At 43.1% G+C, this 19,559-nt stretch overlaps 1 protein-coding gene across 1 annotated transcript in view; it reads left to right on the top strand.

Annotated features, from left to right (window-relative positions):
* Nucleotides 1-19,559, top strand: part of wwc1 (WW and C2 domain containing 1) — a 38,110-nt gene that overhangs the window by 5,697 nt on the left and 12,854 nt on the right. Inside the window, exons 2-10 of the mRNA XM_084028934.1 lie at nt 5,173-5,282; nt 6,077-6,280; nt 7,003-7,079; nt 7,892-7,971; nt 12,718-12,847; nt 14,736-14,882; nt 15,443-15,513; nt 15,796-16,044; nt 18,937-19,026. Coding sequence (XP_083885060.1) covers nt 5,173-5,282; nt 6,077-6,280; nt 7,003-7,079; nt 7,892-7,971; nt 12,718-12,847; nt 14,736-14,882; nt 15,443-15,513; nt 15,796-16,044; nt 18,937-19,026 — 1,158 coding nt within the window. The remainder of the gene's footprint in view (nt 1-5,172; nt 5,283-6,076; nt 6,281-7,002; nt 7,080-7,891; nt 7,972-12,717; nt 12,848-14,735; nt 14,883-15,442; nt 15,514-15,795; nt 16,045-18,936; nt 19,027-19,559) is intronic.

The following is a 19,559-nucleotide window of genomic DNA, read 5'->3' as shown; positions in this document are numbered from 1 at the left end:
CTCCCTTTGCAGTGTATTCTAGTTTCCCCGTTCACCTCACCAGCCGGCATTCCAGGTGATTGATGGATACCGCTGTTTGCTTTGGGTCGTCAGCGAAACCGTTTCTGCCTGTTCATTTACATTTATGGCTATTTACATAATGCAATTAACCACAGAAATGTTGCGTGAGTGCAGTGAGGTGAAATAAGCCCCGAGTGCTCCGTCACAAAGATTGGCTCAGAACTCGGTTTGAAGTGATCCTTGATTTAGAAGAGGGGGACGTACTCTGAGAAGTAAACAAGAAGCCAGAAGAGACAGAAACAACGAAAGAAGCTCAGGGAGAACTTTAAATTTACCGCGGCAGTCATGTGAAAAGCATCCCATTATAGTGCAGGGTTTAGGAATGAAGACGGACAGCAAGCCTTGTTTTGACACTGACAGCTTTGTGTGTTTTAGAAACGGGTCCTGCCCTCCAGAGGAAGAGTCACAGATATCTGATGTGCTTTATTTGAATATCTAATATACCCACAGCTTTTATACGACTTCCAGATCGCAGTGCTGATTTCACGTGCAATAATCTGACACAAATCTGATTAAAAAAACGAAAAAACATTCTGATTATGTCATGCAGGGTTTAAAAGGAGGCCTTTAATATGCAGCATTTTAAGGTTTCTGAGGACTGGAATTTAAAAAAGAAAATCTCTTTTTTTTTTTAAGAAAACCCAGCCTAGGTTGCCTATTCTTCAGAGAGCAGTTTCATCCATCCACCCCTGTGCAGTGACGCATTTAATGCACATCGTCAGGTGAAAGGAATGTTATCTGGATAACACACAGTCACTTTTATGAGGAGGGTAATCTGTAGGAGGCAGGACTGTAATTTGTCTTTTTCTTTTAACGATAAATTCACTTTTTATGTGAATGCATTGTTGGTTAAGCATAATGGATTACACTGAGGGTGAAAGGGGCTGTGTGTGTGTGTGTGTGTGTGTGTGTGTGTGATTTATTTATTTATTTTTTTACTGTTGGACCTTGAGCAGCTATGAAATGTTGGAAGCCTTATAACTCGACTTGAGGAATTTATACGCCGCTCTGAATGAACGTTTTTTTTTTTTTTTTTTTTTTCCTGTGCCGCCATCTGACTCACCGTTCAGATATGCAGCCCGCCTCTCTGTGTGTTTGCACTTTGCCACATGCTTTGTCAGTTTGCATTAGTGCACCAGGGCCCGGCCTTGGCTGTTTACCTTGGTATGTGAAAACCTGGGGATGTGTGTTTGTGCTTGACTTTGGATGATATTGCTTTTTTTTTTAAAAGGCTCCTATCGCGTTGGTATCGATGTATTTGACCACTTTGATGCCGAGATATCACAAGAAGTCAGTGTTTTGCTCCCAGAGTTAAAGTCTCTGATAAGCTTCTTAAAAAAAAAAAAACCATGCAGCCCCATCATGTGACACTCTCCTCTGAAACCCATACTTATGAAGCGGTAGGTTTTTAAGGCAGTTACGCATTCAGAATATCAGCCGTTACTCATGTGTTTTAGAAAAGTAGATATACGGAGAAAATAAAACACGTTTTATTGGTATTTATCCTGGCTGTAGCGAAACCCTCGGCTGAGACGGTGACGTTGCAATTCTGCTGTCAGCAAGTCATCCATGCAAGCTGATATCAAAGACTGCCATCAGTCAGTAACGACTCTGGAAGCAATCAAATCCTTATTACCAGACAGGACACTTTTATTACTGCTCCTCTGTAAAAGTAACAACAACCTGGCAGGCACCCAAGTTTCCTTTTTTTAAGCTGTTATCACCAGAATGGAGATGCTGATTCCCAGGAAATTAAATTACAAGTACAAACAGTATTTCAGGATCATTGTCGTGATATTATCAAGGTATTTATTTTGTACCCTGATAGTTATGTTGAAGTTTTTTTGTCCACGTTGCCTGTTTCCGGTATGTGTGGGCTCGGACCCTCACAGCAGCGAACCATGTGACACACGAGGTTCCTGAATGACTGGCAGTGAAACCCCCCCTCCCTTTAGAGGACGGGATTTAGCGGGGGTGAGAGGAGAGAGAGAGAGAAATCAAATAATGGGCATGTGTGGATACTCGGCACAGCACAACCCAGCCGGCTCGCTGTGCGATCAGCGGTTGGGCCGAAGCCTCGCCGTCTTTCTCTGAGCTAAATTTAGAGAGGAGCTGAGGGGGTCTTCTCCGGGCCCCCTTTCATTATTCATCAGCTGAAAAAGGACCCAGTTCAGTTTCTCCCTTCAGCAGCGAGCCGGCGCTCTGTGTTTGTTTGTATCCGCAGTCACGAAACACAAGAGGCGGCCGTGGAGGAAAGCTGCGGCTCGTCGTCTCGGAGCATGAAATCAATGAGAGGTGCTCCTCATGTGTGGACGTTCGTTATCCCCATGTGATTTTTCTAAGTTGCAAAGGATCTGGACACATGCTTTTTGGGGAATGATGTTGCCTCTATGACATGTCTAAGAGTACGTGTTCGTTAAAGGAGAACATTAATACGTAGCAGCATAGATGTAGTGCAAATATGCAGTAGTTTGTATGGTAAGCGCTGTTAGCACCATGAGCTACGAGCTAAACCCCCAATCTCGTACTATGAACCTTTTAATTGTTAAATTGTTTTGACATTTTTGGAGGGCGGCATCGATATGATCTTTGCGTTTCAATATTAACACCAAATAAATTATTTTTATTTTCAGTGTGTCAGCCAGAGTCCGTTGCGACAATGACATCACAATTGTCCCCTAAATCAAATTATGGACAGGTTTCTTGTATTTTCGATTGTTTGGATTAAGATTGTGTTACTAGAACTATGTAAACTACACCTTAACATTTTCCTCCACATGATTTTTTTAATTTCCTAAAAATACAACAATAATCAAAACCAAATCAGTTATGTGATTACTGGTAATATATATGTCTAATATCAGTCCATATATGCTTGAAGGGGGTCAGCAACACGTGATGTTCTGCTTTTTTCCCCCTATCTGTATTTGGTATTTTCTTTCAGAGTTTATAAAAAGGTCTAATCTTTATATGGGACTAGAAGAACAATGGATGGATCATATCAGTTTAATACAGTACTTTGTTACAGCCCTAATGATTATTAATTAACCAGTAGATGTAAAAAACTGATGGCAGGCCAACTAAGTTTTTAGAAAAAAAACTGCAACATTTCAGAAAATATTATTAATATTTTATTAAACCCTCTTTAACATTATATCTTACACGGTGGTCTTCTCTGCTCTCGCACCAGAAACCAGACAACAGGTAGGATTCAGAGTCTGCCTCGGCTCAGTGGAACGTATAGTTGAATGTAACGTCCCGGCTGCAGTGAACTCTGCATAAGGCCGCAGGTTGCCCCAGAAACCTCCAGGCGATGCGTCAGTGCTGCTTGTGGAATGCCACGGGCCTGTTTCCTCCTATTGTGACTGGCAAGAGTGACCCCCCCCCCCCCTCTTTTCTCCCCTTGGAGGTGAATAGAGGACTCAGTGAAACACCAGACTACCCACCCCCCTCCACTCACACACACAAACTCCTCCTGAAACGGCTTTCAGCCAGCCGGGATGAATCACGTTTCAGTCTGAACATTTTTCAGACACTCTAATAACCGCAGCATCACGTTGGGTTTAATACATTATATATATTTTAGGTGACGCTTACCTTTTTTCAAACCATTTAGGGCTGCAGCTAGCAATTATTTCCACGATAAATTGACTTTTAAAAAACGCCGAACACAATTTCCCCTGAAGCTTGAGTTGACATTCCTAATCGTTTTTTTTCCCTCACCAACAGAACCCGAAGGTATCCACGATCACAGACGAGAAACGAAACCAGCAAATCCTCATAATTGAGAAGCTGAAACCAATTCGTTTTTTTGGCATTTTGTTGCTTGAATTAATTATCCGTTGATTGATTACTTGATTGTGTGTAATCACAATGCAAACACTCCCTTTTTAATGGCAAAGGTCCTTTTGTTTTTGCTCCGTCTGTGGGTTTTCACGGTGATTTGAAAAGAACCACACTGATTATAGTTATTATCCCGCTAATGTGCCTGTTGTCTTTCTTTTTAGTCAGCAGAAAGTTTAGAAAAATGTGTGAAAAAGGCCACGATAACAATCCTCCTGGTGTGAACTGTGAAAAGCTGGCTTCACGTGTTCACTCATATTGATGTGAGACGACTTGCTCTACCCATTTTTTATATCTTTGTATATGAATTTGGTGTGAAAAGTTGGGACCGTTAGCCTATCGTACGATTATCATCCGGTTTCTGTTGTCACACACACACACACACACACACACACACACACACACACACACACACACACACACACACACACACACACACACACACACCAAGAATGCTTTGTCGAATGGAAGAATGCTTATGGGAGTGTTTTAGAGGGTTCAAATAGTTTGTGTTGTATCGACGTGCAGACACACACACACACACACACACACACACACACACATTCATCACAAATGCTTGTACCAGTTTGGACACATTTTAATCCCTGTGATGTAAGGTCAGGTCATCTTTATTATTACAGCCTGAGCCAGCAGTAAAACACTCGACGCACCAATCAGCGCGCAAACAATTCACCCAAATGACATAATCCATTATTAAACAGAACAATGGCAGCAGGGACCGATGCATGCTTAAATACATCTGTTGGTCCCGCATCTTCAACCCTCATCGACTTTCAGATTTGACTTGGACGGGCACAAAAATGACCTTTTAAGCATCTGAGGGGCTAGACTGATGTGTTGAATTGAAGTAGATGATAAGCTGTCATTAGTCAGAGACCCGGTGTAATTACTAGATACCTTTTTTAATGAAACAATTAGGTGGCGTGCCGAACGGAAAAGTAGATTGCTGTTATTATTGCACGGCTAGTAATCTTCAAAAATATGTTCCCCGAGTAACTGAGGACAGAATACAGTAACTTGCTTTAATTATGGTGTGTTTTTCACATCGCATTGCAATAGACGAACTATAAAATGAACTATATCTGCTGTGTTTACATGAATACTGGATCCTTTTGTGCTCAATAAATATTACACACATCTGTAGCTTGATGTTATTCCCCTCTCTGACTGATGAGGTCTGTGATGTCGATCACAGAGGAGAGGATTCTGTCTCTGATTCTCTTTTGTTTGGTGTTCTGTTTCCTTCAGGCAGACGAAGCCTCTGTCGTTCGCCGACTGCATCGGGGATGAGCTGCCGGTCGGTTGGGAGGAGGCGTACGACCCCGCCGTCGGCGCCTACTATGTCGACCACAACACAAGTGAGTTGACCCTTATGACGCGTCACTTCCTGTTCCTTGTTAAAGCATTTCCCAGATAACAGGTCTTCATCTCCCTGCATGTCTGGTGGTCTTCGACATTGTTGTGCCAAATCTTAAACTTCTTTAAAGTTGTACTCCGTAAGATTTGAGGTGCGTTGCTTCTAGCGGCCTCTTTTGGCGGTAGATGTAACTGCGAGCCTCTGGGATCTCCCAGAGTTCCTTTGGAAACCAAACAGTGTCGACTGTATGACGTCAGTTGTCATCCTGGTTTTCCCTCGTTGGCGTCACTTTGCTTCTTGATGACTTTCCTTCTTCACTTCCATTAGTTTTTCTTTTTTTTGGAAGTTGAACGGTCTTCTTTCTCTGCCTGTTGATCCTCCGTTGTGAGTCAGCAGTAATGAAATGTACCTCAAACACTTTAGACTAGAGGGAGCCTGACTCAGCAGTTGGAAGTTACTGATTTCCGATGACAAGTACCTCCTTGAGTAGCTCCACCTGGGAGACCGACCGCTGCTGACTGACGGAAAAAGCTAAAACTCATTTTGACTTTTTCAGGAATGTGTCGCCACAGACGCGGAGATCCTATTTCTGGGCAAATCATTAGTGGGTCACATGACCAACCACCATTGTTTTAACTCACTCTTTGAAAACTTGAAAGACAATTAAATAGATGAAAATGTGACGGAGTACAACTTTAAGTCAACCAGAATAAATACATGTGATGTGATAAGTCTGTTAACTCTATGATTGTCTGGATTTTTAAAATCTGTGCGTCTCAACGTCTCCTCCCCCAGAGAGCACCCAGCTGGAGGACCCGCGGGCCCAGTGGCAGCGGGAGCAGGAGTTCATGCTGCGGGACTACCTGGCCGTGGCCCGCGACGCGCTCAGCGCCCAGAAGGAGATCTACCAGGTGAAGGAGCAGAGGCTCCGCCTGGCGCAGCAGGAGTACCGGCAGCTCAACGATGCGTGGAGGGACAAGTCGACGTCACAGACCAGCTGTGAGTACCGCGGAGGGGCCGAGACGCCGCTGACTCAGCATTTTTGGGGATTTAGGAAGTAGAAAAAAACAAGGAACAAGCAGCAGCTGCTGACAGCAGAGCGGATGTTGTCCGTAACAAAGAGGAGAAACAATGCACACCACTTTGTCTGCAGTTAATTGGTTAATTGTTGTGGCCTCATTAAAACAAGATGAATGAGTCGACTGGTCCTCCTCTGGTCAAAACCACACCGTCAAGTCAGTAATAAATAATCACACAAGCAAGAATTTTCTCTGCCACATTCGGCGAGCAATAAAAACATTTATATACACATCAGATTTAGAAAAAAAAAAAACAATATATCAAGATGGTAAAGAAAATGGAAAAATGCAAATGAAGGAATAGAGAGAACAAAGACTCAAGTCTGGAAAAAAATGTAGAATAAATATAAATGCATTTATATACAGGGGAATTAAAAACATGAAATCAAAGGGGGAAATTAAATGAAAATATAATTAAAAATAAGAAAGGATTACAATATTAATAAGAAGGAATAATTAAAAAGTTTACTTCTTACATTTTTATAATGTTTGAGTTTTGGTTCTGTTCTCTCGCTCATGGCTTTCTTTTGTGATCTCTCCCTCGTAAAATACAACAACAGCTGTGAAACAACCAAACGAGACAAGGATATAACGGGCCGTTCTTCAACACCTCTCTGTCCTCTTCTTATTTTTCCCCCGCAGTGAATTCCCGATCGTCCTCCTCCAGCAAGTACGACCCAGACATCCTCAAAGCAGAAATAGCCACCGCCAAAAGTCGGGTAAGAGCCTCTCCTTCCTGCTTCAACCACCTCTATTTCATCACCGATTCATCTGAAAACAACACATTTGATTAACGATTAATTGAGTAAAAACATATCAGATGAATTACTGCTCCAAATACAGAAACTGCAGTGCCCAGCTGCTCATATTTCAATACTTTTCCTTTTTTAAAATTTTTTTATATGACTGTAATTTGTGAAATTATTTTTTCAAGTTCTGTAGGAACCAATGGGCTTTGAGACAGACAGAGAACGCTTTTCATCAAAGATGTTTGGCCGGCCCTTAGGAGTGGGTAAAAATATCGATACGGCAATATATCGCGATACTTTGCCGCCCAATACAATATCGATTTTTCAACTCCAAAGATCGATTATTTTTATATGACCTCTTCAGTTCAATGTTCAAGCAGTGACACAAAAGGAGAAACATTATTTATTATTATTATTTTATTTATTATTTTGTGCGTTGTCACTCAGGGAACTTTATCCTTTTTCATTTTATTTTCAATATTAAATCCAGTAAATTTCATGAGAATTAATAAAATGGAGAGGCTGTTTTGAATGAAATAGTTTTGACTCAATTTGTCCTCTGATCAATATCATCTGATGTACATATACAGGTACTTGTGTTTTCATCTTTATTTATATTGCAATATCGCGATACCCATCGTATTGTGTGTTTTCATCTTTATTTAAATTGCAATATCGCGATACGCATCGTATTGTGAGGTTCTTGCCAATACTCACCCCTACCAGTCCTTCATCTCTTACTCTTTAAAATATTTCTGCTGTGTCTTATCTCTGCGTCTCAGGTGAACAAGCTGAAGCGGGACCTGGCCTGTATGAAGCAGGAGCTGCAGTACAAAGAACAAGGCTTCGAGACTCTCAAAGAGTAAGTGGTGCTTTCTGATGCACTTGTCCCGCTGTTTAACCTCCCTCTTTGTCACCGAGGTATTTGCCGTTTGTGTGTGCGCTTTCCAGCCCGTCCTCCCCCACCTTCAACTCCTGCTCAAGGGCGTTTTGACAGTTACTTTTTGTTGACAGCTCAACTCTGGAGGATTTGATCCTCAGGCTTTTCTTTTTTTTTACGCTACCGCCGGCCTTGCTCGTTCTAATTCGACGAGCAAAGCGAGACAGTCAGAATCTGAGTTGAATAGCAAGTCAATTGTGTGACCTTCCCTCCGTCTCTACAGAATTACCTTCTGCCTGCAAAACACTGTTGTATGTGTGGTGGAGAGAGTTCTCTCAGGCATCTCAATATCTAGTCATCTAGTGGATTCATGTGATGGAATTGTATAAATATTTTTTTTATTTTTTAATTAGCCGGCTTTGACCTCTGGTTCGCGTTTCTACTCCGCTCGCTCTGATGTGCTCTTTCTTCAGACCTCTTTTGTCTCTTATCTTTCATCGGCCTTCATCCTTATCCGTGATGCCATCACTCGGGCATCACAGGGATATTGTTGTGCACTCGCGACGAAGCAGCCAAGACCTCCTGCGGTGTTGCACGTTGTTGGAATTTGTCCCGTTCAAAACAGTAAATGTGTTGAGTTGAACGGTGGAGAGTTAGTTATGAACTCCGCTTATCACCCCGGTTATTGCCTCCAGCAATATCACACATTCCACGTGCTCATTAAACACTAAACACCTCTATATACGCAAGCGATGGAAAAAACAGCTGAAGAATGTGGATTTAACTAGGAAACACCCCTTCTATCTGACCTACTTCCACACCTCAGAATATGAAGGGAGTTTGTCAGAAAGTTGTGGCTGTTAGGAATGTTGATATGACCGGGACACTGTTCTTTATCTCATACTGCTGATTTAAAAATGCATATGAAATTCACCACATTGGAAAGCGGATTATCTGCCGGTTGATTTTGAATTGAGCAGGAATGTTCCGGTTTGTTTGTCTTGCCTCACACAGCGAGTGTCGGGAGGATTAAAAGAGGCAGAGTGGTCGGACCGCATTCCTCCGTGACTTTCCTCTCCTGTTACAGTCATCAGACGGCGTTCGGGCAGCCAATCGCCGTTTTGCAGAAATGCGAATAGGCTTAGAGCGGAATGCGGACCGACACTTTGCCGCTCGTTAAGATTTCACAAAATGCCCACGCATGATGTTTTTCCTGCTGACGTGGAACAGAAGAGTGACTATATGATTCACCGTAACGTGCTTTTAGTCTGGGTGTGTTTTTGCTGTTGGAGCTAAGAGAAGAATTTCAACCTGGTTGTACGATGAATCACGAGATGATTATCAGTATTGCCAGGCAGAGAAAATATGTCGATTTAGTTATATTTTAGTCGTCAGCACTTGGTATACAACCAGTGCCAATAGTTTACATTAACAAGTAGACATCACTGTGTTTTTAAGAGGAACCGTTATAATTATAGCGTGCTTCTTTGTGTTTGAACGTCACAATAGATTGATTCAGGGGTCATTTTAATGTGCGAACCGGGGAAGTTAGCTTCGCTGTAGTTCCCTCCACCAAAAGCCTACTTACACATATTGTTCAGGAATATAATAATCTCCAAAAACCAATGCCACTTTTATGATTGTTGTGCGAGCGTAAGTGCAAGTGAAAAGCTAACATTAGGCTATGATTGAACGTCACCGATGCTAAGCTAAAGGCAGAATAGTGTGATGATGCTTAACGTCGTTTAGCCGCTTGTTAGCAAACACTCAAAAGCTTAAAATCTTGTAAAGTCCGAGTGGAACGGGAAGTAGAGGGTCTTGTTGAGGGTCCAGCTTCTGTCGTAGTTTCACATGTGAATCATCCTGTATTTATAAGTTAAAGACGCTCTATCCTCCGTTTCTTAACCTTATTTCAGGTGTTTAAACGAAAACCAATTAAAAACTCTGTTGACCTCGAGAGCAGGGACATGCTCACTCATTTGCAGGTTTTAGGACTCGTTCCTGTCGTGCTCTAAGTCCCTCTGCACAAAGAATGAAGAAAATGTTTTTCCCACTTTGCTGTGGAAGAGCTTTACTCGCCTGCAGAAAGTCCTGACCCCCCCCCCATCTGGAATACCGACTTCAAACCAGGCCTTCTACCTTCTCAGATCTCAGAAAATAAACCTGACAATGGTTTCTGTGTTTTATATTAGGGGGGAGGATCTATCAGAAGACTCTTTGTTTTTCTCACGAGCAACACAGAAACCACTACAAACCCTATTAAAAGCAAATCACCATATCATCTTAATTCTCTCTTCAATATTGATTTTAGTATCCGCCTCCACTATCAGGAGGGCTTTCGTGTCCATTATGGTCATATTTACTGTATGATATGAGGTATTATAATCGACAGGGGACCTCCTCCTCAAGCCTTAAACTGTTACCAAAGGTGTGAATATTTACCATTTGAGGTCAGAGGTCACCCAGCACCCACACAGGGAGAGGGATCCAGTGTTTCGGATGAGAGAACTTCAGGAAAGGCATGATGTGTACCAAAAATGGAAACAGGAGCTGTGGTTGTCATGGCGAAAGACAGCTCCCTTGACGCTTTGAATTGACAGTAGAGTGTGACACTTCGGTGTAATGTTTCAGCTTAGTCGGTATCTGTTAAGTGTCTCGTTTTCTTTTATTATGAAAAGGTTCATAACACAGGTTTTTCTCAGCATAAGTCCGTGTTTGAGAAAGACTTTCTGCCTGTTAGAGGCAAGTGCCTCTCCCCTTCCTCACTTCCTCATTCTCTCTCTCTCTCTCTCTCTCTCTCTCTCTCTCTCTCTCTCTCTCTCTCTCTCTCTCTCTCTCTCTCTCTCTCTCTCTCCAAACCTTCCTCCCCCTCTTCCCTCTGAAGAATGTGGAAGGACCTGTTATTCGGATGCATGCATGACTTGCTGATGACAGGGTTCACATAGCTGCTGCTGCCTCTGATGGTTGTTTCCTGCAGCGACGGGGTCTTCCCAGTCCGCCGACAGCCCAAAAACAGGATCTAATGCGTGTTAACGAGAAGATCACAAATCAGCATGGTCTCAATCCCGTACTCAAACTGATCAATATGTCAACATCAAGCCGTTTCTACTGTGAAAACACATTTTGTTTTACTGTGAAATGAGATTTTTTTTAGGTTTAGGAAAGTTGCTAAGTCACCTCCGGCTTCACGGTGCTGTTCTAACACGGCCGTGTTTCCTTTCACATGCTTCACATTTTGACGGCATTAATAAAGCTGCATGAAAACAACAAAATTCCATATAACTTCCTCAATTACGCAACAACAGTTTTAGCGCACGCCCGAGGTGGTTTTGGCCTTCGGAAATGACACATGAAATGAACATGTAGCTCATACGATTCATCAGCTGTTTCTGCTGTTGGCGTCTTATTTGATTTTCACATCATGCGTGAATACTTTGTCTGTTGTCAGATACTTGAACAACAAGCAAAGAATATTTATTTCATTGTCAATTAGATGTTAATCCAATTACAGTTTAATCCTTGTGAAGGTCTTTAAAAGTCACGAAAAGCTTTAACTTCAGTTTCCTCAAATAAGAAGGGACAATGTTTTTGTTTGACACATTTCACCTATAAACTAAAAGTAAGGTTAATATGACGATTTGTGCTGTAGGAGCACTTCAGTCCCTTTTTGGTGGCAATTCATGTAAATTAAATGAATGATTTCATTAGAAATGATTGATTTGTACTTCAGGAAGTGATGTGATACAACAATAGTCAACCATTAAACCTGGTTATCCATCATACCGTCATATGACGGTGAAACAGGTGTGTAATTGCATTCTATTTTATAGAATGTTTGATTTAATTTGGTGCAGAAAAACATTTCGTTGGATCGGCTGGAAAAAAAAGCCCTAAACTCTTGAGTTGAAGGCTTTATAGTAGATAGAAGGTGAGAAGAGTTATACAACATGCATATTCAAATAAAGCAGTTTAAAAGCCAGCTGAATGGAATGCAGCCCCCAGCTATTTAGAATTCAGGTTTTGATGCTCAGGCTGCAGGTTTCCAATAATTCGGCCGTCCAGGTGTTGTGGGCTGTTTTGTGTCCTGGAGGAGATTTACAAATTAGACAAATGAGCTAGTGTAGCGATCGATTTGGGGAAAACAAAGGCCTTGTGTGTATATATATGTATATATATATATTAATATTCTCTGGCTTCGTCTCAAGTTTCCGTGCCGTGAGTTGCTTGAGAAACAAGAAAACGTTTCGGTGCAGGAGTCAACACAATACCACAGTATAGCATTAACAGTATTTAGATAAATCCCGACATTCTTTCTTCAGAGATTAAGCAAACACGAGCTCAAAAGAGCAGCTCGGGGGAAACATGTGGGAGGAAAGTGAATGAGTAATGCTGCGCCACCACCTGCTGTTCAGGCACCCTTGAATGAGTTGCTCTGCCTTGCTTGTTTCCAGTGGAGTCTGCAGAGAATGACTCAGTGTGGTTGTAGTGTTTTGTGCACTCTCAGACATTGAGGGGAAAAAAAGCAGCGGCTAGAAATTCATGAGATGATTTGACACTGATTATCTATCCCGAGCAGATGACAGTGACGGAGGGCATCTTGGGACATTTTGACAGGATGATTGGCTGCTGCTGAAAACCCGACTGCTCTACCTTGTTCTCAATCATCATCCAAGCTGACCTTCATCTCCTGTCTCTCCCCTCCCTCCCCCTCCCTCTCTACCCCCCCAGGATTGACCAGAAGGTGTCCAACAGCCCGTATGGCTACAAGCTGCAGGAGGCGCAGACCATCCTCAGCGAGGTCCGCTCCATCCGTGACGCCATCAGCACTGGGGAGAAGGAGAAACAGGAACTCATGCAGGTAAAAATGAAGGGAACAAACGGCAAATAAGTCAAGTCTCTCCAAGGACGAGAAACCCGACTCATAACCCCATAATGCTGTTGAGACCTCTAGTTTAAAATGTGGTTCCTCTGTTTGGTTGAGGATTAAACTAAAGCATTTTATTTCTCGCGTGAAATCAAGGCCAAACATACTCAAACAGATTCAGTGATTAGTCCAGAGGAGTCCATGCTGATATCATTGGGTGCTGGCATTGCAATGCAGTGTTAACGCCGTATTCCCACCATGGCTGCAGTGTGTATTAAAGTTGCATGATGGGACTTGGAGTACGAGCACGAAATCGGTTTGTTGTGCAGCGTTTGGCTCTCGTGCATCAACCGGCAAGCAACACTTAGTTGTTTTAGTGAGTTTAGTTCAACATTTTAATGTTTCTTAACAGTGCGGATGTTCTGTCTGCTCCAGACGCCGACTCGTCTGCACGGCACATTAAACAATATTAGACAGCAACGACTTATAGATATACATCTTCTGTGACCGTTTGGAAAATGTTAGACTCAATAGAATTGGCAATAATCCAATAAACACACGGCCATACGTATAGATTATCAGACGAGTCTGGCTGCAGATTCCTTTGGCTCGTTTTGGTTTGGAGGTAAGAGGGAAGAGAAGGTGTTCAATAATACATAACGTGCTCTGTGGACTCGACTCTGCCTCCCAGCCCCCTCCCGTCTCTCCTCCCCCTCCTCCCCCCCCTTACCATCTGCAGCTGACAGTCTGTTCGCCCGTGAGATCGCCCGTTCACATGTGTGCGTGTCCCTGCGTCTATTTGTGTTTGCATGGCTGTGCGTGTGTCGTTTTGTTCTTCATGTTTGATTACATAAAGTCAGAGAGATGACAGCTGGAGAGGAAATGGAGAGAGGTGTATTCTTACGACCAGACCTCGCTCATTAGTTAGTCTGTTTACCTCTGTGTTGGTCTGTCACTTCCTCGAATTGGTCTTTTGCACAATGCTAACGTCGCTAGTTCATGTCATGTCTATGCTTTGTTTCATAATCGATGAAGGGTACCAGTTCTTTTTTCAAATCCCAAACATTCACTCAATTCCAGTTTTTTTTGTGCAACTTCTCTTCATCCTGCGATGCTCATACCAATCTGAATTGCCAGACGTGGTACGATGTGCTGCAGCAAACAAGAAGACCATCCCTTACATTTAAATATTGTGGATGATTCACTTAGTTTGGCACACAGGAAGTGATAAATTAAGCCTAGCAGCTGCTCCATTCAGAGAAAAACTGAAATGCCGGTCTGATGAGCAGGCGGTGAATGATTTCTGGCTGCTGAAATCCTTAAAATATAAATTCATTTATCATGTCTGTCTGCCACTCTGGGGGAAACGTGCTGAAATGCTGAAACGTTGCCCAGTCGAAAGCAAAGAGTCAGTTGAGACATCATCAAAATACCAACAACAATCTGTTATCACGGAGGCGGTATGTTATTTTTCTGCTCCGTCAGAAAAGTGAAGATAAGGTGCATTCCACAGCGGGCTTCAAAACCAGCCGCAGTCATATAAGATATTCATCGAGGCCGTAAAGATGAAAGGACGACTGCGGCAGCCGTCACTGCTGCTGGGGGGGGGGGGGGACATGTAGCAAACACAGAGGGGGGAGTCTTTCACACTTAATAGATTTGTCATTTTACACATGTTTTTGCCCGGAGCTGCTGCTGTCACAGCTTCATTTTCTAGACGATCAAACCAGAGATTGAAGTGCAAAGACTTGCTAAATATTTTAATTTCCATCACTCAATAATAAAGCATCGTCAGTCCTTAATCACACGTTTTAGTGTCCCAGATTCCCCTGCACGTCGTTTCATGTGTTCACTCTCCTGTTGGTCTCCTCTGTTCATCCAGAAACTGGCCGTGTTGAAGGACAGTTTCCAGCTGGACTCCGGCTCCCAGCAGGAGCTGTGGGGCAGCAGCCCCTCGCTCGCCAACTCCGAACTCTCCATCCCTCCGCTCTACTCCGACGCCGGCTCGCAGACTGAAATCCCCGTCGAGGTGAGTCCCAGGAGGGGACCTTTGTTTCCCTGTTTTTTTTCCCCGTTGCAGATGGTTTTTCATGAGCTGACAGGTGGACATATTAAAAACAGAATGATTTTCAGTCCGGTTGATTTATTGTTTACGACGTTGTCACATTATGCATGATTGATTCGCACCATGGCCCAATACGACTGTCCTCCTTCTCCACCTCCCCCCTCTGCACAGCTTTCTTATTCCCTATTTCCCGATCACGCCCTGTTTTTTGATATTTTGGAGACGAGACTTTTGTCTCCAAAAGATTGATTATTATGTATTTAGGTTTCCTACCACTGGACTCAGTGAAGTAACTGTATATAAAGTAGTTAAACTGGCTCCACCTACAGGAAAATGCTGTTCACACATCATCAGAGTCGTCATCTATAATACTTACTTTATATTACTTATGTGGGATTTTAAATACAGGACTTGAGATGTTGTTTCAGTAGTTTAACCTCACCAATGATCTGACCTTTGGTTGATGCATCTGCGTGTGTGAGCGTGCAACACGTCGTCATGTTGATGTTTGTGTTTGCATTCAGTTCATGACGAGCAGCAACAAACTGGCGGAGAAGGTTCGTCTGAGCCTGAAGTACGAGGAGGCCAAGAGAAGGTAAGACGGGACTTTTTAACTGATGACTTGAATATTGGCCGAGGTTGATTAGAGACGAGGTACATTTACTTCAGTTTAATCTTGACTCTCGAGGTATTTCCATTTTCCGCTATTTTATACTTTTACTTAACCACACTTCAGAGGGAAACACAAAATATAAATTTAACAATTACAATGTGATTGTGAACTTATACTCTTTGGTACTTAAATCCAGTAAAGTATCTGAGTAATTCACCTCTGCAAGTTACAGTCAATTGAATGAAACTCCCCGTCCTCCCTCAGGATCGCCACCATCGAGGTGCAGATCGCCAAACTGGACAGCGAGGCGTGGCCGGGGCTGCTGGACCCGGAGCGAGACCGCCTCATCCTCATCAACGAGAAAGAGGAGCTGCTGAAGGAGCTGCAGTACGTCAGCCCCCGGCGGCAGCGCCTGCAGCCCAACGACGCCGAGAAGCTGGAGTCTGAGAAGAAACGTCTGGAGAGAGACCTGCAGGCCGCCAGAGACAACCAGAGCAAGGCTCTGACTGAGAGGTGGGGAGGGAGCGCCAAATAAGTTCATTAAACGGGAAATGCTCGAGAGCATTTATGAGTCACTACGAATACAAATCTGTAACATGCATGTCAACGTCCCCATGCTACACAGCAAAAACACCAAAAGTCTTCTTTGTTTCTCTGTGTGGACGAGAGCAGAGCTGACGTCAGCTGGCACTAAAAACCAATAACAGCTGTTTCTGTACTCCATGTCCAAAGGCGGGCTGGAGGACAGCGTCGTGATGAAGGTTAGAGCAGGTGATGACAGCGGAGTGATGTGTAACTGATGTGACACTGTGGTCATTATTGTCAACGGCTGACCTTCTGTTTCTGCCCGACCTTTAGAGACGTCAGACCTCACTGATTATTATTAATAATAGTAAGAGATGAGCATGACAGACGCCTCTCCTCCTCCCCCTGTTTCAGCTTCTCTTCACCTCTCTTCTCATGTCCTCACCTCTGCTCCTCTTCGGTCCTCTCCTCTCCTTTTACCCTCTCCTTGTTTCCTCTCCTCTTCTCCTCTACTTTCTTCTCCTCTACTTTCCTCTCCTCTCCTTGTTTCCTCTCCTCTCCTTGTTTCCTCTCTTCTTCTCCTCTACTTTCCTCTCCTTGTTTCCTCTCTTCTTCTCCTCTACTTTCCTCTCCTTGTTTCCTCTCTTCTTCTCCTCTACTTTCCTCTCCTCGTTTCCTCTCTTCTTCTCCTCTACTTTCCTCTCCTCGTTTCCTCTCTTCTTCTCCTCTACTTTCCTCTCCTTGTTTCCTCTCTTCTTCTCCTCTACTTTCCTCTCCTCTCCTCGTTTCCTCTCTTCTTCTCCTCTACTTTCCTCTCCTTGTTTCCTCTCTTCTTCTCCTCTACTTTTCTCTCCTCGTTTCCTCTCTTCTTCTCCTCTACTTTCCTCTCCTTGTTTCCTCTTTTCTTCTCCTCTACTTTCCTCTCATCTCCTTGTCTCATCTCCTTGTCTCCTCTCTTCTTCTCCTCTACTTTCCTCTCCTCTCCTTGTTTCCTCTCTTCTTCTCCTATACTTTCCTCTCCTCTCCTTGTTTCCTCACTTCTTATTGTCTCCTCTCCTTCTCTCCTCTCCTTGTTTCCTCTCTCCTTCTCCTCTACATTCCTCTCCTCTTCTTGTCTCCTCTCTTCTTATTGTCTCCTCTCCTTGTCTCCTCTCTTCTTCTCCTCTCCTTTCTTCTCCTCTCCTTGTCTCCTCTATGTTCCTCTCCTCTCCTTGTCTCCTCTCTTCTTATTGTCTCCTCTCCTTGTCTCCTGTCCTCTGCTCCTCTACTGTCCTTCCCCTTTTATTGCCGTCTCCCCTCTCGTCTCCTCTACTTTATCGCCCCTCTAGTTTATTATATTTCCATATTCTCTCTTTCCTGTTCTCCCAAATATGTCTTTCACCTTCCCTCTCCTCTAGCTTTCTACCACTTTCTCTTTCTTAAATAGCAGCAGGCAGCAAACCAGAACCGCCAAGATCCTGCATGCCCCCCCCCCCCCACACTTGTTATTCAGCGTTCAGGTCAGACTCTACCTGAGCTCAGTCTCTCTTTGTGTCTCATCTCCTGTTCCTGTAACCTGAGAGGCAGCAGAGCCTGGTCACAAAAAGAACCCCTTGTAGTCCACCCCCCCTACACACACACACACACACACACACACACACACATGGAGAAATATGCACACACTTGTGTATTCAGTGTCTGCAGGTTCTGATAATGTCAAATCCACTGAATCAGTGTCTTTGAGAAGCCAAATCTTCAAATTGTTTTGGAAGCCTTAAAGGCTCCACACTCCCACGATGGTATTATCAGAAGGCCAATTAGACCTCCGCTCAAGTCTGTTCTGCATTATATCTCAGGTCATAATAACTAGAAGAAGAGGGAAAGGTGAGGTTTGAAAACACCAACACAGTCCTGAAAAGTGAAATGTTTTCTTTTTTTCCTTGCATGATTTTTCAAGTAAAATCAGACCCAAACTTTACAGAAGTTTCAATGAAAAAGTCTTGAAACTTCCATGCATATGGCCACCAGTGCGAGTGTCACCGCGTGACGTCTTCACCAAAACGCTGAGGCCCAAATGTGAAAGACGGTCAGACCGGAGGATAATTAGACCTGATCTGAACCGTGGCGGACCAGAACAGAACCCATACAGAGAGCAAACAAGGAGACTGGCAGCCAGCAGCATGGTGCTTCTCCAATTTGGGAGAGTGCAGAAGAGCAGTGATGCGTGCCGTTTTACACCCTCCGTCCGCCTCTAAACCAACACTTGTGTTTCTATGATGACGACACGCTGAGATCAGACTTCATACAGTGTTTTTTTAATAGTATCTTTTTCATATTGTATTGTCATTTTTTTCCTATTCTACATGTTTATTCTTAACGTTTACGCTACTTTACTTTGAATTATTATTTTCTTTTAATATGTTGATCGTATGCACCAAACCCCAAAACCTGCTTGGCAGTAAACCTGATTCTGAAACGAAGCCAAAAGGAAATGTATAAATAAAACACAGCCTAAAACGTTTTCATTCAAATCGGGAACAATCTGATCTGATCTGTTTCACCCATTACAGTTCTTATTAAAGAAATATTGACGTTTGATACCCGGCCAGCTGCTCATAACACCCGAACACATTGCCAACGTCGTGTCATATTTGTTACGCTTTTTCTTTTTTCAAGTGCTCACACCTCCAGAGGAGGAGGTTTATGTTCAATGTTTTATTTTATTTTCCCGAATGTGAAGGTGACTCATGTTCAGCCCCGGAAGCAGTTGATAAAGTATCCAATTAGTTTCATTTAAATCTTTTGAAGAGGATTGAAATGGTTAGATTGAGAAGTTGCTTTCCACCTGCAACACTAAAAACTATTTATTTAGTTTAAAAGTCCTTTTTTTGCTCATTTCAGGCTCCGACTTCACTGCAAGAGGAACAAGCTGGTGAGAGAGCTGGAGGAGATGGTTCGACTGGCCACCTCACTACACACTCAACTCAAGAGGTGAGTTCATACCAGCCCTGCTGTTAACATCTCAAAGGATCATTCCTGTTTCCTGGTTTGTCGTAGGAATGATGTGCAATTAGTTATTCAGAGTCAAGTTATTTCTCCAATATATTGTATATTTATCACTTTAATTCATTCCTTTATGGATTTCCAACAGGAGGACTTCAATATAGGGCATAGGGTTGGACACGTAGCCTTATATGGTATAATTGAGTGCTCATTTAAAAAAAAAAAAAGGTTATTTCTTTCATCTTGATCTTTCTTTCTTCAACATTTAAGAGGAGAATAAAATAAAAGTTCAGGTCCAGCTGATTTTATCTTCAGTAAAGTAGAGACAGTGATTTATGTGAGTTATAAAAAGAGAGTGTGGGAGATGTGGCCTAGAATCTTTGCATATTTCAGATGCAGCCCACTTCTGTCACGTCTGGCTGTATTTGCATCTGCATTTGTCCATCGCAGAGCCTTTTATTCCAAACCTCGTGTCTTCGGGTTCATCATATTTCTTACAAGGGCGTCGTCGACCATCAGAT

This window comes from Eutrigla gurnardus, assembly GCF_963514095.1.
Source record: "Eutrigla gurnardus genome assembly, chromosome: 15".
Lineage (NCBI taxonomy): Eukaryota > Metazoa > Chordata > Actinopteri > Perciformes > Triglidae > Eutrigla > Eutrigla gurnardus.
This window is presented reverse-complemented; position numbering and strand designations above follow the sequence as displayed.